At 35.5% G+C, this 18,504-nt stretch overlaps 1 protein-coding gene across 3 annotated transcripts in view; it reads right to left on the reverse strand.

Moving 5' to 3' along the window:
* The window catches only part of ROCK1 (Rho associated coiled-coil containing protein kinase 1), a 151,987-nt gene that overhangs the window by 19,455 nt on the left and 114,028 nt on the right, over positions 1–18,504 (reverse strand). For all 3 annotated transcript variants that reach the window (XM_046024946.1, XM_046024944.1, XM_046024943.1), the window contains exons 19-25: positions 14,846–15,006; positions 13,565–13,749; positions 11,735–11,804; positions 9,556–9,650; positions 2,447–2,612; positions 1,384–1,477; positions 853–941 (exon numbers count right to left, since the gene is read on the reverse strand). In XM_046024946.1, the coding sequence (XP_045880902.1) occupies positions 853–941; positions 1,384–1,477; positions 2,447–2,612; positions 9,556–9,650; positions 11,735–11,804; positions 13,565–13,749; positions 14,846–15,006 (860 nt within the window). The remainder of the gene's footprint in view (positions 1–852; positions 942–1,383; positions 1,478–2,446; positions 2,613–9,555; positions 9,651–11,734; positions 11,805–13,564; positions 13,750–14,845; positions 15,007–18,504) is intronic.

The following is an 18,504-nucleotide window of genomic DNA, read 5'->3' on the forward strand; positions in this document are numbered from 1 at the left end:
TTAAACTACTAGATAACTTAATAAAATGATAAGATATCAAGTTAAATCTGATCTAGCTGCTTCACTAAATATACAGCAAAATGATAGAGCCACCCCTATGGTTTATTTATTCCTATTTCTTCCCTTTTGGCTTTAGTCGAGTGTTTTCACTAAGTTTTCCTACCGTTAATTATGGGTCTTCTGTACAATCTAAAATATGTTCTTACTAGTCAAATGATCAGGCAAGCTACTTTCTTCTTCCTTTATTTAAATTCTAGTTAGTTAACATACAGCATAATATTAGTTTCTGGAGTAGAAATTGATGATTCATCACTTACATTAACTAACCCAGTGCTTATCACAAGTGTCCTCCTTAATGCCTGTCAACCATGTAGCTTACCCCCCGCCTCCTTTCCAGCAATCCTAAGATTGTTCTCGATAGTTAAGAGCCTCTCTTATGGTTTGTGTCCCTCTTTTTTCTTTCCTTTCCCCTATATTCCTTTGTTTTCTTAAATTACACTCATCAGTGAAATCATATGGTATTTTGTCTTTCTCTGACTTATTTTGCTTAGCATGATACAGTACAGTTCTCTCCCTGTGGCTGCAAATGGTAAGATTTCCTTCTTTTTTTTAAGGCTAATTACTATTCCATCTATCTATCTATCTCACATCTTCCTTCTTAACTCAATTGAAATCCAATTTTCTGAAAAGTCTTCGATATTGAAGAAAGAATATTACATTATTTGTTCCAGTGAAAAGTTTGAACATTATAACCTAAGTTTTAAGAAAAAGTACACAAAAAACAAATACTAATTTCTGAATATATGATATTCAAATACAAACATTTGGAAAGGGCCAAGAGAGCATGTATACCTGCGTTTTGAGGGTTCTTTCTGTATTGATAATCTTTTCAAAGGCAGCCTTAAGATTACTGATCTCCTCCTCCTTCTTCAATTTATATTCTGTTAATAAATTATATAAAGTGTTATTGTATGACATTAAATTGTGTTCTAAATTAACAATGTTCTTTACTCAAATTAGTATATACCACATAACTTTTAGTAACTTCGTAAAGATAATTCTTTTTTGTTCAGCTTTACTGAGCTATAACTGACAAATCTGTAAGATACTTAGGCTGTGCAACGAGATTTGATACAAGTATATGTCATGAAAGAATTCCACCATCAAGTTACTGAACACATCCATCACCTCACAGACTTACCATTTTTGGGGCTGAGAACACTTAAGTTCTACTAAGATAATTCTTAAGGCTACAAAAGTTATTTAACATATGAAAACAAATTTCAAAAACCTAACACACAATATAAATAGGTCAAGATTTACCACTGAACTTGATTAAACATTATGATTAAAAAAGAAAAACAAACAAAAAACCTTACATACCTTCCTCTGCCCTCCTCATTTTATCGGTTATCTCTTCATTTTCTTTTCTTAATAATTCAATATCTTTGGTTAACATGCTGGTTGTTTCTTCAAGCTTAACAAAATACACAAAGGTTTAAGTTACATTCACTTTGCTAGTCTTGTATTTAAAACAATGACCTTAAACAAACAACTTTGCATTTTCCATAGATGTGGAGTCAGATACTGCTTTGTTATAAAAATGCCTGGGTTCTGGTTTAAGATATGTGGATATACTTAAATTCAAATATACTTCATTTATCCTTCGTAAGAATCTTGTGGAATAGGTATTATTTCCCTTTCTTTCTCCCCCCCCCCCCTTTTTTTTTTATATAAAAGTAGACTCTACACCCAACATGGGACTCAAACTCACAACTCCAAGATTAAGAGTTGCATGATATACTGACTGAGGCAGCCAGGCACCCCAGTATTATTTCTATTTTATAGACGAAAAATCTGAGGTTTAAGGTTGTAACGCAAATTGCCAAGACCATGTAACTTCTCAGAGGCAGAGCTAAGCTTTGAACCCAAGACTACTAATACCAGAGCACTTCATGGTAACTTCAAAAGAAAAATCTAACTCCCCTTTCAATCTCCATGATCTATATAGAAAATAGTATAAATTTCAGGAATAGTAATTGTAGTACTGGTTTTCTGGGATTAATTTGTAGATATCCATAAAGAATTTCTCATCCCAAAACAGTTTCTCTAAGTTTTATAAAATTCTGGCCACAAAGTCAGTTGCAATGTATTGAGATAATACAACAATAAATTTAACCCAAGCACTTCTTCACATAAAATATATTAAGATCTATAGCTAGAAAGAGAAAAAACATATTACACTGAATAAGGATTTCAGTCATTAACAAACCATTAACAATGGTTTTGGATTATATAAACTATTTTATATGTAAGTACAGATGACCACTCTGTATAAGTCAAAGTAAATACATATGCACACATATTCACCCTAACACTTTAAGATGTGACCTATTTTGATTTAGATAAATTTCAGTCATAAAACTTACCTGACAATCACACTTACCCGACTAACAGTATGATCTTTATCTGTAATCTCTTGTCTATTTCTGGAAGCAGCTTTCTTGCTTTCTTGGGTTAATTCAAAATACTGTTCTTCTAGAAGCCCTCGAGCCAACTGCTCAGACTCAGCTTTTGTTTCTGCTAGATCCAGCTGAGTAGCAAGGGTTTCCCTGCAATAGATTTATAAGAGAAATGGATATAAAGAAATTCAGTTATTCTTCCAACTTAATGACATGCTTAAAGAAGACAACTATATTTAAACAATAAGAATTAAGTATTTTATTGCTTAAAATAAAACTGATTATTGAATCCAATGTAAAAATTCTATAAAAGTAATAAATTTAACTTCTAACATTTTGAAAAACTGTAAAAGTAAAGACCTCTTTAATCCTGTACCTGCTTTTGTGCTTAACTAAGAAAAGGTAGTAAAGCAATGGCAAGCAGTCTACTTTTGAAAACGAACTTGTTGTAGATTTAGAATGGAAGGTAGCATAGGAGAGAGGAAAAGTAATAGGCTTGTAAACCAGAAGGCCAGACCTTAACCCTTATCCCTGTTCTTCACTAATTGGGTAAGGAGACTGGGCAAATTTCTTACATTTCCTGGAGCTCAATTTAATCAAATCTGTAAAATGAGAGGGTTAAATGATTTTTGAGATCCCTTTCAGTTCTGAAATGTAATGAGATTATGATGACTTATAAATAGATTTGTAAACCACTATAAACTATTCTAGGAATGCTCCTTGGGAATTATACTTTAAAGCTTTTTGGAACTGACATTCAGATCAGGACCAGATCATTCTAGTTTGCTTGCTCTTGCTAAAGAACTTCTGTTCAATAAGCTCTCTGAGTCATAACTGTATCTTCCCTATATACAGTAGATACTCAATACATGTTTGCTAAGTGAATGAATGACTTCCATCTATTTTTTACTAAGGGAATAATACAAATGAAATTTTCTTTTTTTTTTTTTTTAAAGGTTTTATTTATTTATTTGACAGAGATCACAAGTAGTCAGAGAGGCAGGCAGAGAGAGAGGAAGGGAAGCAGGCTCCCTGCTGAGCAGAGAGCCCGATGCGGGGCTCGATCCCAGGACCCTGGGATCATGACCTGAGCTCGATCCCAGGACCCTGGGATCATGACCTGAGCTTAACCCACTGAGCCACCGAGGCACCCCAAATAAAATTTTCTTTCTCAAGCCTAAGGAGGGAGACATATACTAACTAAAAAAAAAAAAAAAAATTTATTTGTCCAGCATTTACCTAAATGTTTACTATGTGTCAAACACCCCTGTCTGAATTAAGACATACAGTAGTAACAAAGTCTCTGCCCTGAGGAAGCATATATTAATGGGATGAAAAAAGCAATTTTAAAAAGATGAATATATAGCATGCCACAGAGAACAAAATAAAAAAAAGGTGGAAGAGGCCGTGAATGTGCATTTTATATAGGGTGATCAAGGAGGCCTCTCTGCTAAGAAGACATGTGAGAAGAGATATGAAGGAAGTAATGGAGTGATCTATGCAGGTATCTGAAAATACAGGGTTAAGGTGGAAGAAATAATCTAGTAACAAATGCCCTAACTTTGGTCTGCAAGAAGCTAATGTGAGTGAGGTGAGAGATGAAGGAAAGTTGTGAGAAATGTATTGAGAGAAGTGGGGAGAGAGAACAGACCTGTAAGGCTTTCTATGACAGTATAGGGAACTTTGGGCTTTTACATTGAGTATTTGGCTTTAAAAAGATCATTCTGGCTGCAGTTTTGTTTTTTTTAAAAAATATTTTATTTATTTATTTGCCAGAGAGAGAGGGATCACAAGTAGGCAGAGAGGCAGGCAGAGAGAGAGGGGGAAGCAGGCTCCCCGCTGAGCAGAACCCGACGCGGGGCTCGATCCCAGGACCCTGAGACCATGACCCGAGCGTAAGGCAGAGGCTTTAACCCACTGAGCCACCCAGGCGCCCCTCTGGCTGCAGTTTTAAGATCAGACTGTTGGGGGACAATGGCAGAAGCAAGGATCTCAGCTAGGAGGCTAATGAAAGTACCAAAATTGGAGACGGTGGCAATATGGATCAGGCTGGGAAATGGTACAAGTGGTGAGAACTTGTAAGATTCTGAATATACTTTTAAATTACAGCTAAAAAGGCTTTTTAATGGACTGCATATAGACTATAAGAAAAAAAAAAAGAAGTCTAGGATAATTTCAAGGTTTTTTTATTTAAACAACTGGAAATAATGGAATTGCTAATACTGAAATGGGGAAAACAGGGAGGAGCAGGTTGGCAAGGTATGGGAATCAGGAATTTTTTCTGGACATGTTAAAAATGAGATGCTTATTAAACACTCAAGTGGAGTAAAAAAGACGGCTGGACATACAAGTCTGGAATTCGGGGGAGAATGTGCTTGTACACTGATGCTATTTTAAGCCATGAGGCTGGATGAGAACAAGGAAAGAGTGATCCCTTGGGCCCTCCAAACTTTAAACGTCTCAGAGAGGGGAAGGGACAAAGGAGCAAAGGAGGTTAAAAGTAGCCAGTTCAGTAAGAAAAAATACCATGTGATGTCACAGAAGTCAACTGAAGAAATTTTGTTAAGAGAGAGTAATCAACTATGTCAACAGCTACTGTTAAATAAGATAAGGATTGAGAATTGACTATTGTCTTTAACTATTAGGAAGTCATCAGTAACCATGGGAAGGGTTATTTTGGTACCATCATGAGTACAGAAGTCTGGAATGAGCTAGAGAGAGAAAGGGAGAAGAGGAACTGAATATAAATGGTAATGTCAACTTTCAAAGAAGTCTGCTACAAAAGGAAGCAGAAAAATAGGATGGCAGCTGGAAGTAAAATGCTCTTAGAAGATGGTTATTTTTTACAAAGATGTTTACTGTATGTTTATATAACAATGAGAATGACTGTATGAAGGAAAAAAATGAACCCAGGAAAGGTGAGGATTCCTGAAGTCATATTCTTATGTAGGCAGAAAATGGGAGCGAGGTGGTTAAAAGCACATTTTGTTTATTTACATCAGTCAAGGAAGGCAGGGTTTATAGCTATAGAGGCAGACAGGTTAGTAGCTATGAGGGTGGGACAGAACAGAAGTTCTCTACTTCTAGGAAGCAAGGCCGTTTGTTGAGTGTGAGGATGAGAGGACAGGTTGCTGAAGATCTGAGGAGAAAGCAGAAGATATGAAATAGCTGTCTCAAAGTGCAGAGAAGTTAGTATGTTAGGAAAAGATAAGAAGTACAGCCAATGTTAATTAAGTCCATGATCCTAGGGGTAGTTCTGAGCTATTATAACACAAGGCTTGAGACTGACAAATGTATTCCTACCTGGGCTTACTGCTTTGTAGCAAATTCAGGTAAATGTATCTAAATTGTATATTAAAATGCCAGAAAACCTATTTATGCCAAATTATAGTTCTATCCCTGGCTATGCAACTGTGTAAGAGAAAACAAGAAACAATGAGATGGTTCACGGTAAAACTGTCTGCAACTATAGCCATCCGACTTCCTTCACAACTCCCCATAAATAAGACTTGCCTTTACCAATGCCTAAGGCTAATCTGTCACCTTTATTCTTCTGCCTTCTTAATGAAATCAGTTTAGTAACGACTCCTCTTTCTTCTAGGTTATAAGATTATAAGCAGGAGCTTTGTTCTTGTTCACTGCTATATTTCAAATGCCCAGAAGTCTCCAGCCCATAGAAAGTGCTCAGAAATTTTCTTTCAGTCAATGAACAGATGTGCAACTTTTCCCACATCTCATTTAAATATGCTCAAATCTCTGCTATCTTTAAAAAGAAATGGCTCTTTTTCAACGTCTCCTCTAGCTATTGTTCTATCTCCTTGCCTCAACAACCACATTTCTTGAATTTTTTAATTTAACAAATATTTACTGACCATCTACTATGTTCTAGGTACAATTCCAGGTGCTACATATATAATAGTGAAACAGAGTTAAGGAAAAAACGTTTAAAAATTCCTTCCTTTGCTGAGCTTACGTTCTAGCAGAGAGAAAAACAGGAAGTAAAATAAGTCACCAAATGCTGTAATATACTGGGAAGGGAAAAGTGCTACAGAGAAAAAACATGTAAGGAAGTACTAAAATGGGCAGCAAGGTGGGGTGGGGGAAGTTTGCACAATTTTAGGAAGGATATTCAGGGAAGGTCCCTCTGAGATGACATTTAGACCTAGGCCTGAAGAGGGTGAAGGAGCATGCCATGTGGATACTCAGAGGAAAAATGTTCCAGGAAGAGGGGAGAGGGGAGAGCAAGTCCATAAGCCCTGAGGCAGAAGAATAACTGATTAGTTTGTTGAACAGTAGGAGGTAAATATGGCTACTGTCTACACTTGGTCTCTACTTCTACCATTACCATTCATGTCTCAGTCCACTCTAATATCCATTCTTACTACCATTTAGGAACTGTTCTCAACAAAATAACTAATAACCTTAAATATAATGGACAATTTATTTTTTACCTGACCTTTTTGAGTATTTGGCACTTTAAATCACTTTGTCTTCTTTGAAGTATTCTATTATCCTAGACTTTGTGATCTTATTCTGTTTTCCCCTTGTATTTCTGGTTACTTCTTACATTCCCTTCCTCTGCCCTTTCTTTAGAAGTATAGGTGCTAGTAGTCTATCGTCAGCCTTTACGTCTTCTCATCCTACACTAGGGATTATAACTTGTTACTTGAGAGGGTAAAATGAGTCCACATAAGTGTTCCTCCAGACATACAATTAAAATAAATTTGGGCCGACATTTTACATAAAATTCAGATTTCTGGCTCCTCTTGAAAAATCAGATCTTGTAATACTGGATCAGTGTGACCATGTGGCAGCAAGTGGTTAAAACTGAGATGAATTCCTCAGTTTGTTATAATACAACTTACACATTGAACATACCCAACTAGCTTCAAATTAGGTACACGGAGGGTACTGTAAGTTAATGAGTTTAAAAACTTTGATGTACATAATCACCTTAACAAATCTCATCTATCTCTGCTTCAGTATATGACAATGACTGTCAAATCAGCTTCAAGTCCTTATCTTTTCTCTGAGCTCTGAAGCAATTTCAGAACCATTTCTCTTGGGACAACCTACAGGCACTGCCTATAATAGGTCTGAAATGGAAAAAATCTTGTCTCCCCACGTTTCACAAATTTGGCATTCCTTAACTCAGGGACCAGTGTTACCATCACCCCAACCCTGGTTAGAAACTTGAGAACCCACCTGAAATTTTCCCCAACTTTTGTCTCCAGACTCCCAAATCTACAAGTCCTACTGCCTCTACTTCCTATTTTCCCCAGGTACTTGCCTCTCCTTTTACTGTCAACTTCCACTATAATTTTACATTTAGATTTTCCAAAGGCTACGTAATTCAACTTCCTTGTATCCACCGGTTCTGCCTCTAATACATTCTCCACTCCAAAGAATGACGCTTTCTAAGACACCACCTTGTCAGTTCCTAGCACTTTGTTATAGACACTTAGGTTAATTACATTTGTCTCCTGACTAGATTCTGAAATTCTTGAGGGTAAGAACCATAACTTACTAATAATCGTATCACTGGCATGAAGCATGGTACTTAGCACACTAGTGGCGATCAGTATATTTCTTTTAAATAGATCAAACAAGGGCAAACATATCAACACTATAGAACAATATGGTATGTGGAGGATTGGGTGCTCTCTTCACAGTGAAAGCACACAACATGGGATTGCATATTACACTGCAGACACCATACAAATGATAGGCAATAGACTATAACAGGGGTCTATCACTGTCACAGAGACTAACCAGAAAACGTACCTTTGCTCCTACCTTAGATACCACTAAATATATTAAAGATCTAAGCACTGAGTGTCTATGGTTGCTAACAACACAAAGAAGCAACCAGACAGTATAATTATGTATGAGGCAGTCCTCAACCCTGTATAAATCAGACTTGAATATGACTAAGACTCCCAGTTAGGAAAAAAAAAAAAAAAAAAAAAAAAAGACTCCCAGTTAGGGATGTCCAGTTAAGCTTTCTATGAGGATAGAAATGTTCTGTATACCTGTGCTGTCAAATACGGTTGACACTAGCTAAATGTGACTGTTGGGCACCTGAAATGTGGCTAGTACACCTGAAAAACTAAATTTTAAACTTCATTTAAATAAATTTAAATTTTAAAAAGTTTAAATTTAAATGGCTACATAAAATACATAAAATTACATATTGTACATATGTACATAATACATAAAATTAAATAATAAGTTCAAATTTAAATGGCTACATAAAACCAGGGGCTATCATATTGGATAGCACAGTTCTCGACTTAACCATAGATTTGCAGGAAACACAGAACAAAAATGTTCAACTGTGGAAATGGAATCAATAAAATCAGTGCAACTATACAGGAAAAATGACCCAGTTCCATCAACAAGTAAGTGTTACGACAGCGATTATTTAGTGGTGGGGGAAGAAGACGGAATACAGTGGGCTTTTAAAGTGGATAGCAAGGTTCTGTCTCTTTCATGGGTGGTAATTATAATAACATTTGTCATATAATTCATAGATCTGTGCATGTTATAATATTTAATGTATTTTTGGTTTCAGCAATAAAATGGTTAAATTTTTAAAATTTCTACATGAAAAGAGAATATAAAAATGTCAGAAAACTAGTTTAATATCTGTTCCACCTAGCTATAAGAAGTTGTTATACTTAAATAGCTTTAGGTCTTCTTCTAAGGCCCTAAGCAGATATGCAATGGAAATTAACCTGCCTAATAACTAAAAGGGAGACCCTAAATACCTTTCCTAGCATAAAAGAAGGACTTACAAGTACAGCATGAACTATTTAAATACAAATAGATGTTTAAAGATTGAGAGACCCCTGAAAACAATTTAATGTTAAGAGTTTATCTCTGTACAATTACCATAGCGTTAATGTAGGACTTGTTCACCATAAAGAGAAAAATCAGTCTAAATTTAATTTGATTTGTTCTGAATTAGCCTAATGAGATTTGCTATATCGTTCCCATCAGAATAATGGCACATCTACTCTCTATTTTTAAACTTAAAGAATGCTATGATGTAATAGTGATTCTTGTTCTAAAGAAAAATGGATAGACATACTTTTCACTTTGAAGCTCTTGTATTTTCTTTAAACTTTCTCTGTTTTTTTCTTCAATTTCTTCTTTAAGTTCCTTTACCTGGGTTTTATAAAGTGTCTGCAAAGTAAGTGATTGGGAGAAATAGATGTTTATGAGGAGTTTAAAAAGTTTGGTAGTTTCTTATAAAGTTAAACAACATACAATCCAACAATTCTATTCCCAAGTATTTACCCAAGACAAATGCAAGCATATATCCACACAAAATCTTGTACATGAATTTTCACTGTAGCTTTATCACAAATTGTAAACAATCAGGTTCATCAACAGATGAATTTTAAAAATGGTGGAGTACCCATACTGAACAATAAAAAGGAATGACCTACTGATACAAATGACATAATACACCTAAAAAATATTTTGCTGAGTAAAAAAAAACAGGTGCTAAAGACTGTTTTTTCCATGTACGTGGAATTCTGGAACAGGTAAAAATAATTAATTGTGACAGAAAGCAAAATCAGTGGTTACCTGAAAATAGAGGTAAGTGGGGAAGAGGGACTGCTAAGGGCCATTGGGAATTTGTGGTGAAAGAAAGGTTTTATATGTTCATTGTGGTGGTAGTCACACAGTATACACATTTGTCAAAACATACACTCTAAATTGCTATGAGTAACTGTATAGAAATTATATCTCAAGGACATTAAATATATTGATTTGGGAAAACATTATAAAGAAACTTGGCAAGCACTATTCATTTAAAAGATATCAATTCTTAAAATGAATAATGTTAGAAAAACCACTTCTCTTTTCAGGTAGGTGGGATTGAGTGGGCGGTTGAGAGGCGTGAAAAAATACCACAAATAAGATTCATCAAACATTCTGCTAACAAGTAATATATACTTATTATAGAACAATGGTTCTTACAAATTCATTCAGCTTTTTCCAACTCCATCAACAAATATTTAACAGATATGAGGGAGCATTAGACCCATGTTGTGTTAAGGTGCTGTGATTACAAAGTAAACTTCCAGTTTTATAGTCTTTTTTGGTAAACTATCCTTTTTCATATATAAGGAAAAAAAATAGTAAGGACCAGCAAATAGCTGTGGAGAATTACTTCTAAAATGTAAAGTTATTTATCCCTCTAAGAAATAGCACTTCTCTAGGGGAAAAATACAAATTTTTCAATAGGAATGTAAATAAAAGAGGTACTAGATTATTCTGTGAAAGTACATGGACAAGAAAGTGTGCATGGTATTACAGACCACTGCAGAAGTGGTCTTCGAACAAATGGCTTTGAACAAGTAAGATTAATCTCTACCCAGGGAAAAATTTTTCAATAATACCGAATTTTTTTTAAATTTAAAAACATATTTCAGTGATAATCTAACAAGTCAAGAAATAGGCAAAAAACAGAAAGTCACCATGTTTTTAGGAGATGAGCAGAGTACAGCATGAAGCTCTGAACATGTGAAAAGTTCTGTAGCGCTCTACTAGTGCTCAGTTTCTTTATTAAGGAAATAATTATTTCCAATATTGTTCACTTGGTTTCTAGGACATGTTCACCAACACGACTCAAACTCTCTCACTTAACTGCACTAAGACTTGTAGGAAAAGCAGCTGCCAGGGTTAATAGTAATGGAGAAGCTAGGTAAATGTTAAGTTGAAATGGTGGAGTATAAACTTGGCAACCAAAAGAAACAAAAAATGTAGAGGCTTTAATGAAATCTCAAAGCACTGGCTATAAATGTTAAAGTAGTAGTGAAAATAAGCTGCCCTGAAGCCAATAAGAGTTAGAACGACTTGTACAGAGAGAAAAGCAAAACAGATGCATGAAGTGCATACAGGGAGCTCAAACAAGACCAAAACTTTTGAGCATTAACTCTACCTACAACTGTATGCAGTTATACCTACAAATGTAACGTGCATACATGAACCATGCATGAAAATACTGACACTCCAACCACCCCTTAATGAAGTCTTATATATAGCTTTAGTTTGAAGCAATTCTAGAACTATTTCACAAAAATGGTCATTTCTTTACAACTTACAGAGACCATGATCTCAGATTCAGAAATGAAATGTAGAGATGGGGAGATTAAAAGGGGGAGAAAACCAGTTCATGATCATTTGAAAAAATGTCACAATTCACATTAAAAATCTTAATACCTTGTTTCAAGCGAAGTGTTAAAAATGATTCTTACCGAGAAATATTGCTCTGCTTCAAGCTGATCTTGTAGCTCCCGCATCTGTCCTTCATTTCCTCTATACTGTCTTCAGGTAAAAGAGAAAACAGTAAATGAATGCTATTTACATTGGGCTTTATATTATTCTCTATTTATTAAAGTTGCTAAAAATAAAAATGTTTACTAAAATGACCTTTGCTTTTTAAAAATTATATTTCATTACACAGTATTACTTTTATGATTTTATTTGGTCAGATCATGCTGTCTGGTTCCATTTTGTTCCTTATAAAGTGATACAATGCAAAGTAGAGGAAACTGTTTTCTACTGAAGGTGACTTTTAGGAGAATGTTAATTGTGGATTAATCCAAGTTGCAACAATAAAAATGATACTTTTTTGGTAAATTTTAATAGAGAAAAGCATTCTTAGAATACATTTTATTTTTATTTTAGAAGATATTATTTATTTATTTGTCAGAAAGAGAGACAGAGCACAAGCAGGGGGAGCTGCAGGCAGAGGGAGACGCAGGCTCCCTATTGAGCAAGGAGCCTAACTCGGGACTCGATCCCAGAACCCTGGGATCATTCTGGGATCATGACTGGGGCTGACGGCAGAAGTTTAATTGACTGAGTCACCCATGTCCTTTAGAGATACATTTTAAGTGTCTTATGTAGTAAAGTAAGCAAATAAAAAGAGGGGACATGAAAATATTTAATAAATATTAATAATATATATGCTATACATTACATATACATATAATACTATACATGATATCCCAAAAAGCATGGGGATGGGGCTGGAAATGAAAAACCAGGTAAGGAATAAGAAAAGAGGCAATTAAAGGAGAAGGAACACAGACACATCTACATATATATAATACACATGTGAATACAATTCACTCAGAAACAGATAAGACAGTTATCTGTTACCTGACAATGCAACTCACAGACATACACTGTCAAGGATAAACAATTCTGTCTGCATCTGCTAGGTTTTCGTATTAGACAGTAATAGCTTTGTATCTACCAAGGCATATGGTTGATAAAAGGACATAATAAATATTCACTGAATGGTGAGTGAAAATTACTTTGGGAGAACTATAAAACACATTACATGAAAATGATGGCTCTAAAAGGCAGAAAAGAATTTCACCAAAATAAATGCAACAAAACAAAACCCGACAATTTTATTCAAGAATTACTATGTTGTAAATGAAGGTGGCAAAGGAAGATACTGTAACAAAAACCCAGAGGAAATAAAAACACATGACTTGGCATAAGATACACACATCTTTGACATTAAATTTCTGAAGGATGTCTTTATACAAATTCTGCAAGCAATAATGACACCTTGCTTTGTCTCCACTTCAAATAAGTGAACACATCACATTGCAGAGTGGAAGAGAAAAAGGTACTTTGCATTCGGAGATGAACCAAAGGAACAAAAAAAGACAGATACAGGGTCATCATGTCTAACTCTAGTTTCTAGAATAAAGAAACACTGAACATTTCCCATAAGGTACTGAATCCTATCCCTGATTTTTGTAATTCAAGTGTCAACAAACATGACTGGTAGGTATGAAAATCATATAACAAATCTGTAGCTTTCGGTTCTATGGTAGTCAGTAAGTAGTCTTGATAATCTCCTTTTTTCTCCTTTTAAAGATCTCTACTTTTTATTTACTAAGGCTCCCTTGCAAATCTTTGCAAGTAAATTCTTTCACTTCTAAATGAATTTTTCTGAAGTCTTCCTTTCACGAACTCCATATACATTATTTCTATACACAGAAAATATTAAATGTAAGCAAATACATAACACAAAAAAGAAAAATGTTATTTTTGAGACTTACTTCGTAAGCTGAGCTAATTCAAATTCTAATAATCTCTTTGCTTCTAATAAAGTATTTATTTCCTGTTTCATTTGCTTTTTTAGAGCTTTTAAATTGTCTGCTTCAAATGCTTGAGTCTTCAATTCATTCTGTAATAACAGCCGCTTGTTTGATTCCTGCTCCAGTTGAAGGGACAGATTCTTAACCTATGAATGAGAAAAATAATTGGGATCTTAAATATCACTATTTATTTATTTAGACTTACTCATTTGAGAGAGAGAGAGAATGGGGGGCAAGGAGGGGAGAGGGCAAAGGGAGAGAGGTAATTTTATTTTCTAAAAGTATTTTCACCTATAGCCTCCCATTTTAAGTTTAAAAGACTATCAATACTTTGGTCCCCAAGTTTCCCATTACTACTCAATATGTCTTTTCTTCTCTGGGTACATCAAGTCCTTTTTTGTCCTTCACTTACCTATCTTTGCTCATTAATCACTCTTTTATTATCATCACCACTGATAATGTTCCCTTTACCAACTCTGGCTTTTGACTCTCAGACAATTAACCTTTGAGGTCTTACTCAATATTTAAATAATGGTAATATCTCATCCCTCCTATAATAAACCAGAAGGATATAATATCATTTCATCTTTTTATTTACTGCTTTCTAAAAGTGTACCCTGTGCTTTCTATCAATATAAACTGGTCAAAACTGTGGTTTAACACTTTTCTTGAAATCTAAGAGCAGCTGTTCCTCTTTGGGATTATGAAGTAACTTTACAGTAAAGGCTGTTTTTGTTTTTGTTTTTTTAAAGTAGAATGGTCATGGGCACCTGGGTAGCTCAATTGGTTAAGTGTCTGCCTTTGGCTCAGGTCATGGTTCCAAGGTTGGAACTGAGCCCTGCCTGGGGCTTCCTGTTCAGCGGAGAGTCTACTTCTTTCTCTCCCTCTGCTCCTGTGGGCTCTCTTTCTCTCTCAGAATAAATAAAATCTTAAAAAAAAAAAAAAAAAAGCAGATGGTCAGATTCTTCAGGGGAGGAGCTATAACACTTCTACAGAGTTGTATTGTCATAGTGCAAAATGACACAGACCTTATGGTGTGAATGTTCACTAAACTATTTGTAGAGGAAAATTCTAGGAGGTAAGGGTGTAGTAGTGACCTCAGAGCAGTGAACACATATACATTCAGGTTATTTCATTCAAATCTTCTCCACAGTGTTTAAATTACAGATAATGACTTTTCAGTCATAACTTATGACTGTTTCTCTTTTATAAGATGAATAAAACCAGTACTATTTTTCTTACTTCATCCTCCATCCTTTCTTTATTTTCAGTCAAATGCTCAAGCTTCTGCTGAGATTGTTTCAGATCAACATCTAGCATTGAACACTGTTTCTCAATCTGAACAACTCTATTTTCAGCCTTCTCTCGAGCTTCTCTCTCTTCCTTCAGCTTTTTTTCCATTTCTGTGGAAAAAAAAAAGTTATACATATTTTCATTTTCATGGGCTGTATAAAACAAATTGGTGCCAAAAATCCTTACTGTTTTTGTCCTGGGATTCTAACAGAGCTGTTCACTATAGAAGTCCTAATGTTATTTGAATTATTTGTATAGTAGGATCTCTAAAAGAAGGGAGTTACAAAGTATAATAAAGTAATAAAACTCCCAAATCCAGCCCATGCTCAATGATATGAGAGATTATTCAGAGCCATTTTCAGACCAGAAGATGAAAATATAGCTGGGAAAAAAGTGAACTAATAAGAAAAATGGGGGTAGTGCAGATAAAAGCAGAAAAATAAGGCAGTGGTTATTAATCTATACTTTGCATTGTTCCAGAACAGTGGACTTAAGGCTGACAGGAATTCTAATTTATGCATCTCTGATAAACAAGATTCCATAGTAGTATAATAATACCTACTTTAATCATTAGCAGAAGACACTAGCCTATAGTGAGGCTCCCTTTTTGAGATTTGGTAACTAAAGTTCTGAGAGGTTAAATTTCCAAGGTTTTAAACCTAGTAAGTTGTACCAAATGACTCAAACTTAATGAGTCTGCTTTTCTACTCTCAGAGACTGACCTCAAGGTGATAAAACAGAAACCATTAGAACTTCCTCATCTTTCCCCTCAAACCTACAAACAACTTAGCCACACCAATAATCATCACCTCTTAATTCCCATCTCTAATCAAACATAAATCTATCCACTTCTGTTCTGGACTGTTCCTTCAATTATTTCATCTCTTCTCTGCCTCAACAGTTACCTGCTTCCAAATGAATCACTGCCATCAACATAATAATCTTATCATCTCCCCTCCTAAAATATCCTCTACTGATCTCATATGCCTTCTCAGCTACCATCCATCTCTGTTCACGAACCTCTGAAAGAGTTATCTACATTTATTGTCTCCAATGCCTCATCTACCACCCATTTATTACTTTCCATTTGGCTTCTATCTCCTGCATTCCACTGAAACTGCTTTGTATGATAACCAATGACGTCCATCTTGTAAAATGCAGAGGACACACAATGTTCATGTCTTCATCTTTACCGACCTTAACAGAATTCAATATATTGAATGAGTTCCTCACTTTTTCAATACTCTTCAAGTTCTAATACCATACTCTTTTGGCATTCTTGTGACCCCTTTGGCTGTTCTTTCTTGGTTTCCTTTGTTGGTTTTTCCTCTTTTATCTGACCTCCAAATGTTAGACTACCTAAAGGGCTCCTTATGCTTCCTTTTCTATTCTGCCTTTTTTCTTCCCTTAGTTGATCTCATCAAGTTCTGCATATAGCTCTGTATGTATGACTCCTGAATTGATACCTCTCCTCTGAGCTCCAGACTTAGACTACTTGACGTCTCCACCTACATATCTAATATGCTTTTCAAAGTTAACATATCTCAACAGACAACTTTATTTCCCACCCCCCCTAAACCCCTCCAATCTCAGTCATCTCAAAGTCAGAATGTATTAACATCTGTCCAGCTGTTAAAATTAAAAAGCTTGAGTCTTGATTCCTTCTTTTTCCTCTTTCCATCCAATTCTTTATCAACTCTTACCTTCCGTATCTCCATTTCTTTCTAGCTCTACTATCACAAATGCCTACAGACTAGAGCCTTCTAGTTGATATCCTTTTTAAACTGTTTTCTCTCTCAAAAGCATTTTCCACACAGTAGTGGGAGTGGTCTTTTAAAGACATAAATTACACATTCCAGCACAGCTCAAAACACTACAATGGCTATCCACTATTCTTAGAATAAGGGTATTAAACTTATTACCTCTTCTACCTGGAACATATTTCCTCCTGATCTTTCAATGGATGGTTCATTTTGATTCATATATTTAGTTCAGAGAGGCCTTTCCTCAGAATCCAATCTAACATAGCAATTTCTGGAAACTATCACATGGCATTTTCTTCATATTAATTATTACAATCTGTACCTATTTTCATTTATTTGCTTTTTTGGTTTATCTCCACCATCAGAATATAATCTCTAAGAGACAGGTTTCTTGTAAGTCTTATTCTGTGGTATATATTCCCAGGTATGCCTGGTCTATAGTAGACAGCCAATAATTAACAAACATGAAAGAAATAAAAGTAGTTTAATATGGCTGAATCACGAGATACACGTAAGAAAGTGCAGAGCAGCAAGGCTATAAAGACAGATTATATGCTAACTCAAAGATTCTTTTTTTAATTTTTTTTTAGAGATTTTATTTATTTATTCAACAGAGATAGAGAGAGGGAGAGAGAGAGAGAGATCACAAGTAGGCAGAGAGGCAGGCAGAGGGAGAGGGGGAAGCAGGCTCCCCACTGAGCAGAGAGCCCGATGCGGGGCTCTATCCCAGGACCCTGAGATCATGACCTGAGCCGAAGGCAGAGGATTAACCCACTGAGCCACCAGGCGCCCCAAGATTTTAATTTCAATAAGATCACTCTGGCCTAAGTGGGAATAATAGATTGACAAGCAGAACAATTCCTGGCATAGTAATAATTAAAAGTTTACTGCAACAGATCAAGCAAAGTGATGACATCACCATGAACTAAAAGAGAAAAGGAAAAGAGGAATATATTGTTTATATCACTTGGAAGCAGAAATGCTGAATGATTCCAAGACTTCTGGCTTGGGTTCCTGGATGTTGAATATCACGACCTTTAACCATAATAATAGTATTTCCCAGTTACTGAGAACTTTCTTTTTTCTTTCTATTTATTTATTTTAGAGAGAGAGTGTGCAAGTGGGGGAAGGGGGAAGGGAAGAGGGAGAGGGAGAAAAAACCTTAAGCAGACTCCCCACTGAGTGCAGAACCTGATGCTGGGCTTGATCCCAGGACCCTGAGATCATGACCTAAGCTGAAATCAAGAGTCAGTCAGATGTTTGACCAACTGAGTCATCCAGGATCCCTCCATTTATTGAAAGCTTTCTATGTACAGGCACTTTACATGCATTTGTTCACTTAATATCTTTTTAATAGTCACAGAGTAGCTTTGTTGGATTGATTCCAAGCCTGGACTGCTAAAAACTATACAGCCATCAACTAGAATCATGAGAATAAGAGATAAGAGTAGGTTTGACAGATAAAATCATACGTTTTTCCCTTGAATGAACTGAATTTAATATATTTTTAAAGTATTTTATTTATTTTGAGAGAGAGTGTGCAAGTGGAGGGGAGGCAGAGGGACAGAATCTCAAGCATATTCCCACTGAATGCAGAGCCGACATGGGGATATGGGGGCTCAATCTTGTGACCCTAAGATCATGACCTGAGCCGAAATCAAGAGTCAGACACTTAACTGACTGACCTACCCAGGCGTCCCTTGAAAGAACTGAATTAAAGTGTCAAGTGACACTTGCAGATTGTAGCTGGTTATGAAGTGCAAGGTGAAAAAAGGAAAATGCCTCTTTCTAAAAGGATGGAATAAAACAATGGCAGTTAGTAAGGATCATGTATTACTACAGGGG

This window comes from Meles meles, chromosome 12 (assembly GCF_922984935.1).
Source record: "Meles meles chromosome 12, mMelMel3.1 paternal haplotype, whole genome shotgun sequence".
Lineage (NCBI taxonomy): Eukaryota > Metazoa > Chordata > Mammalia > Carnivora > Mustelidae > Meles > Meles meles.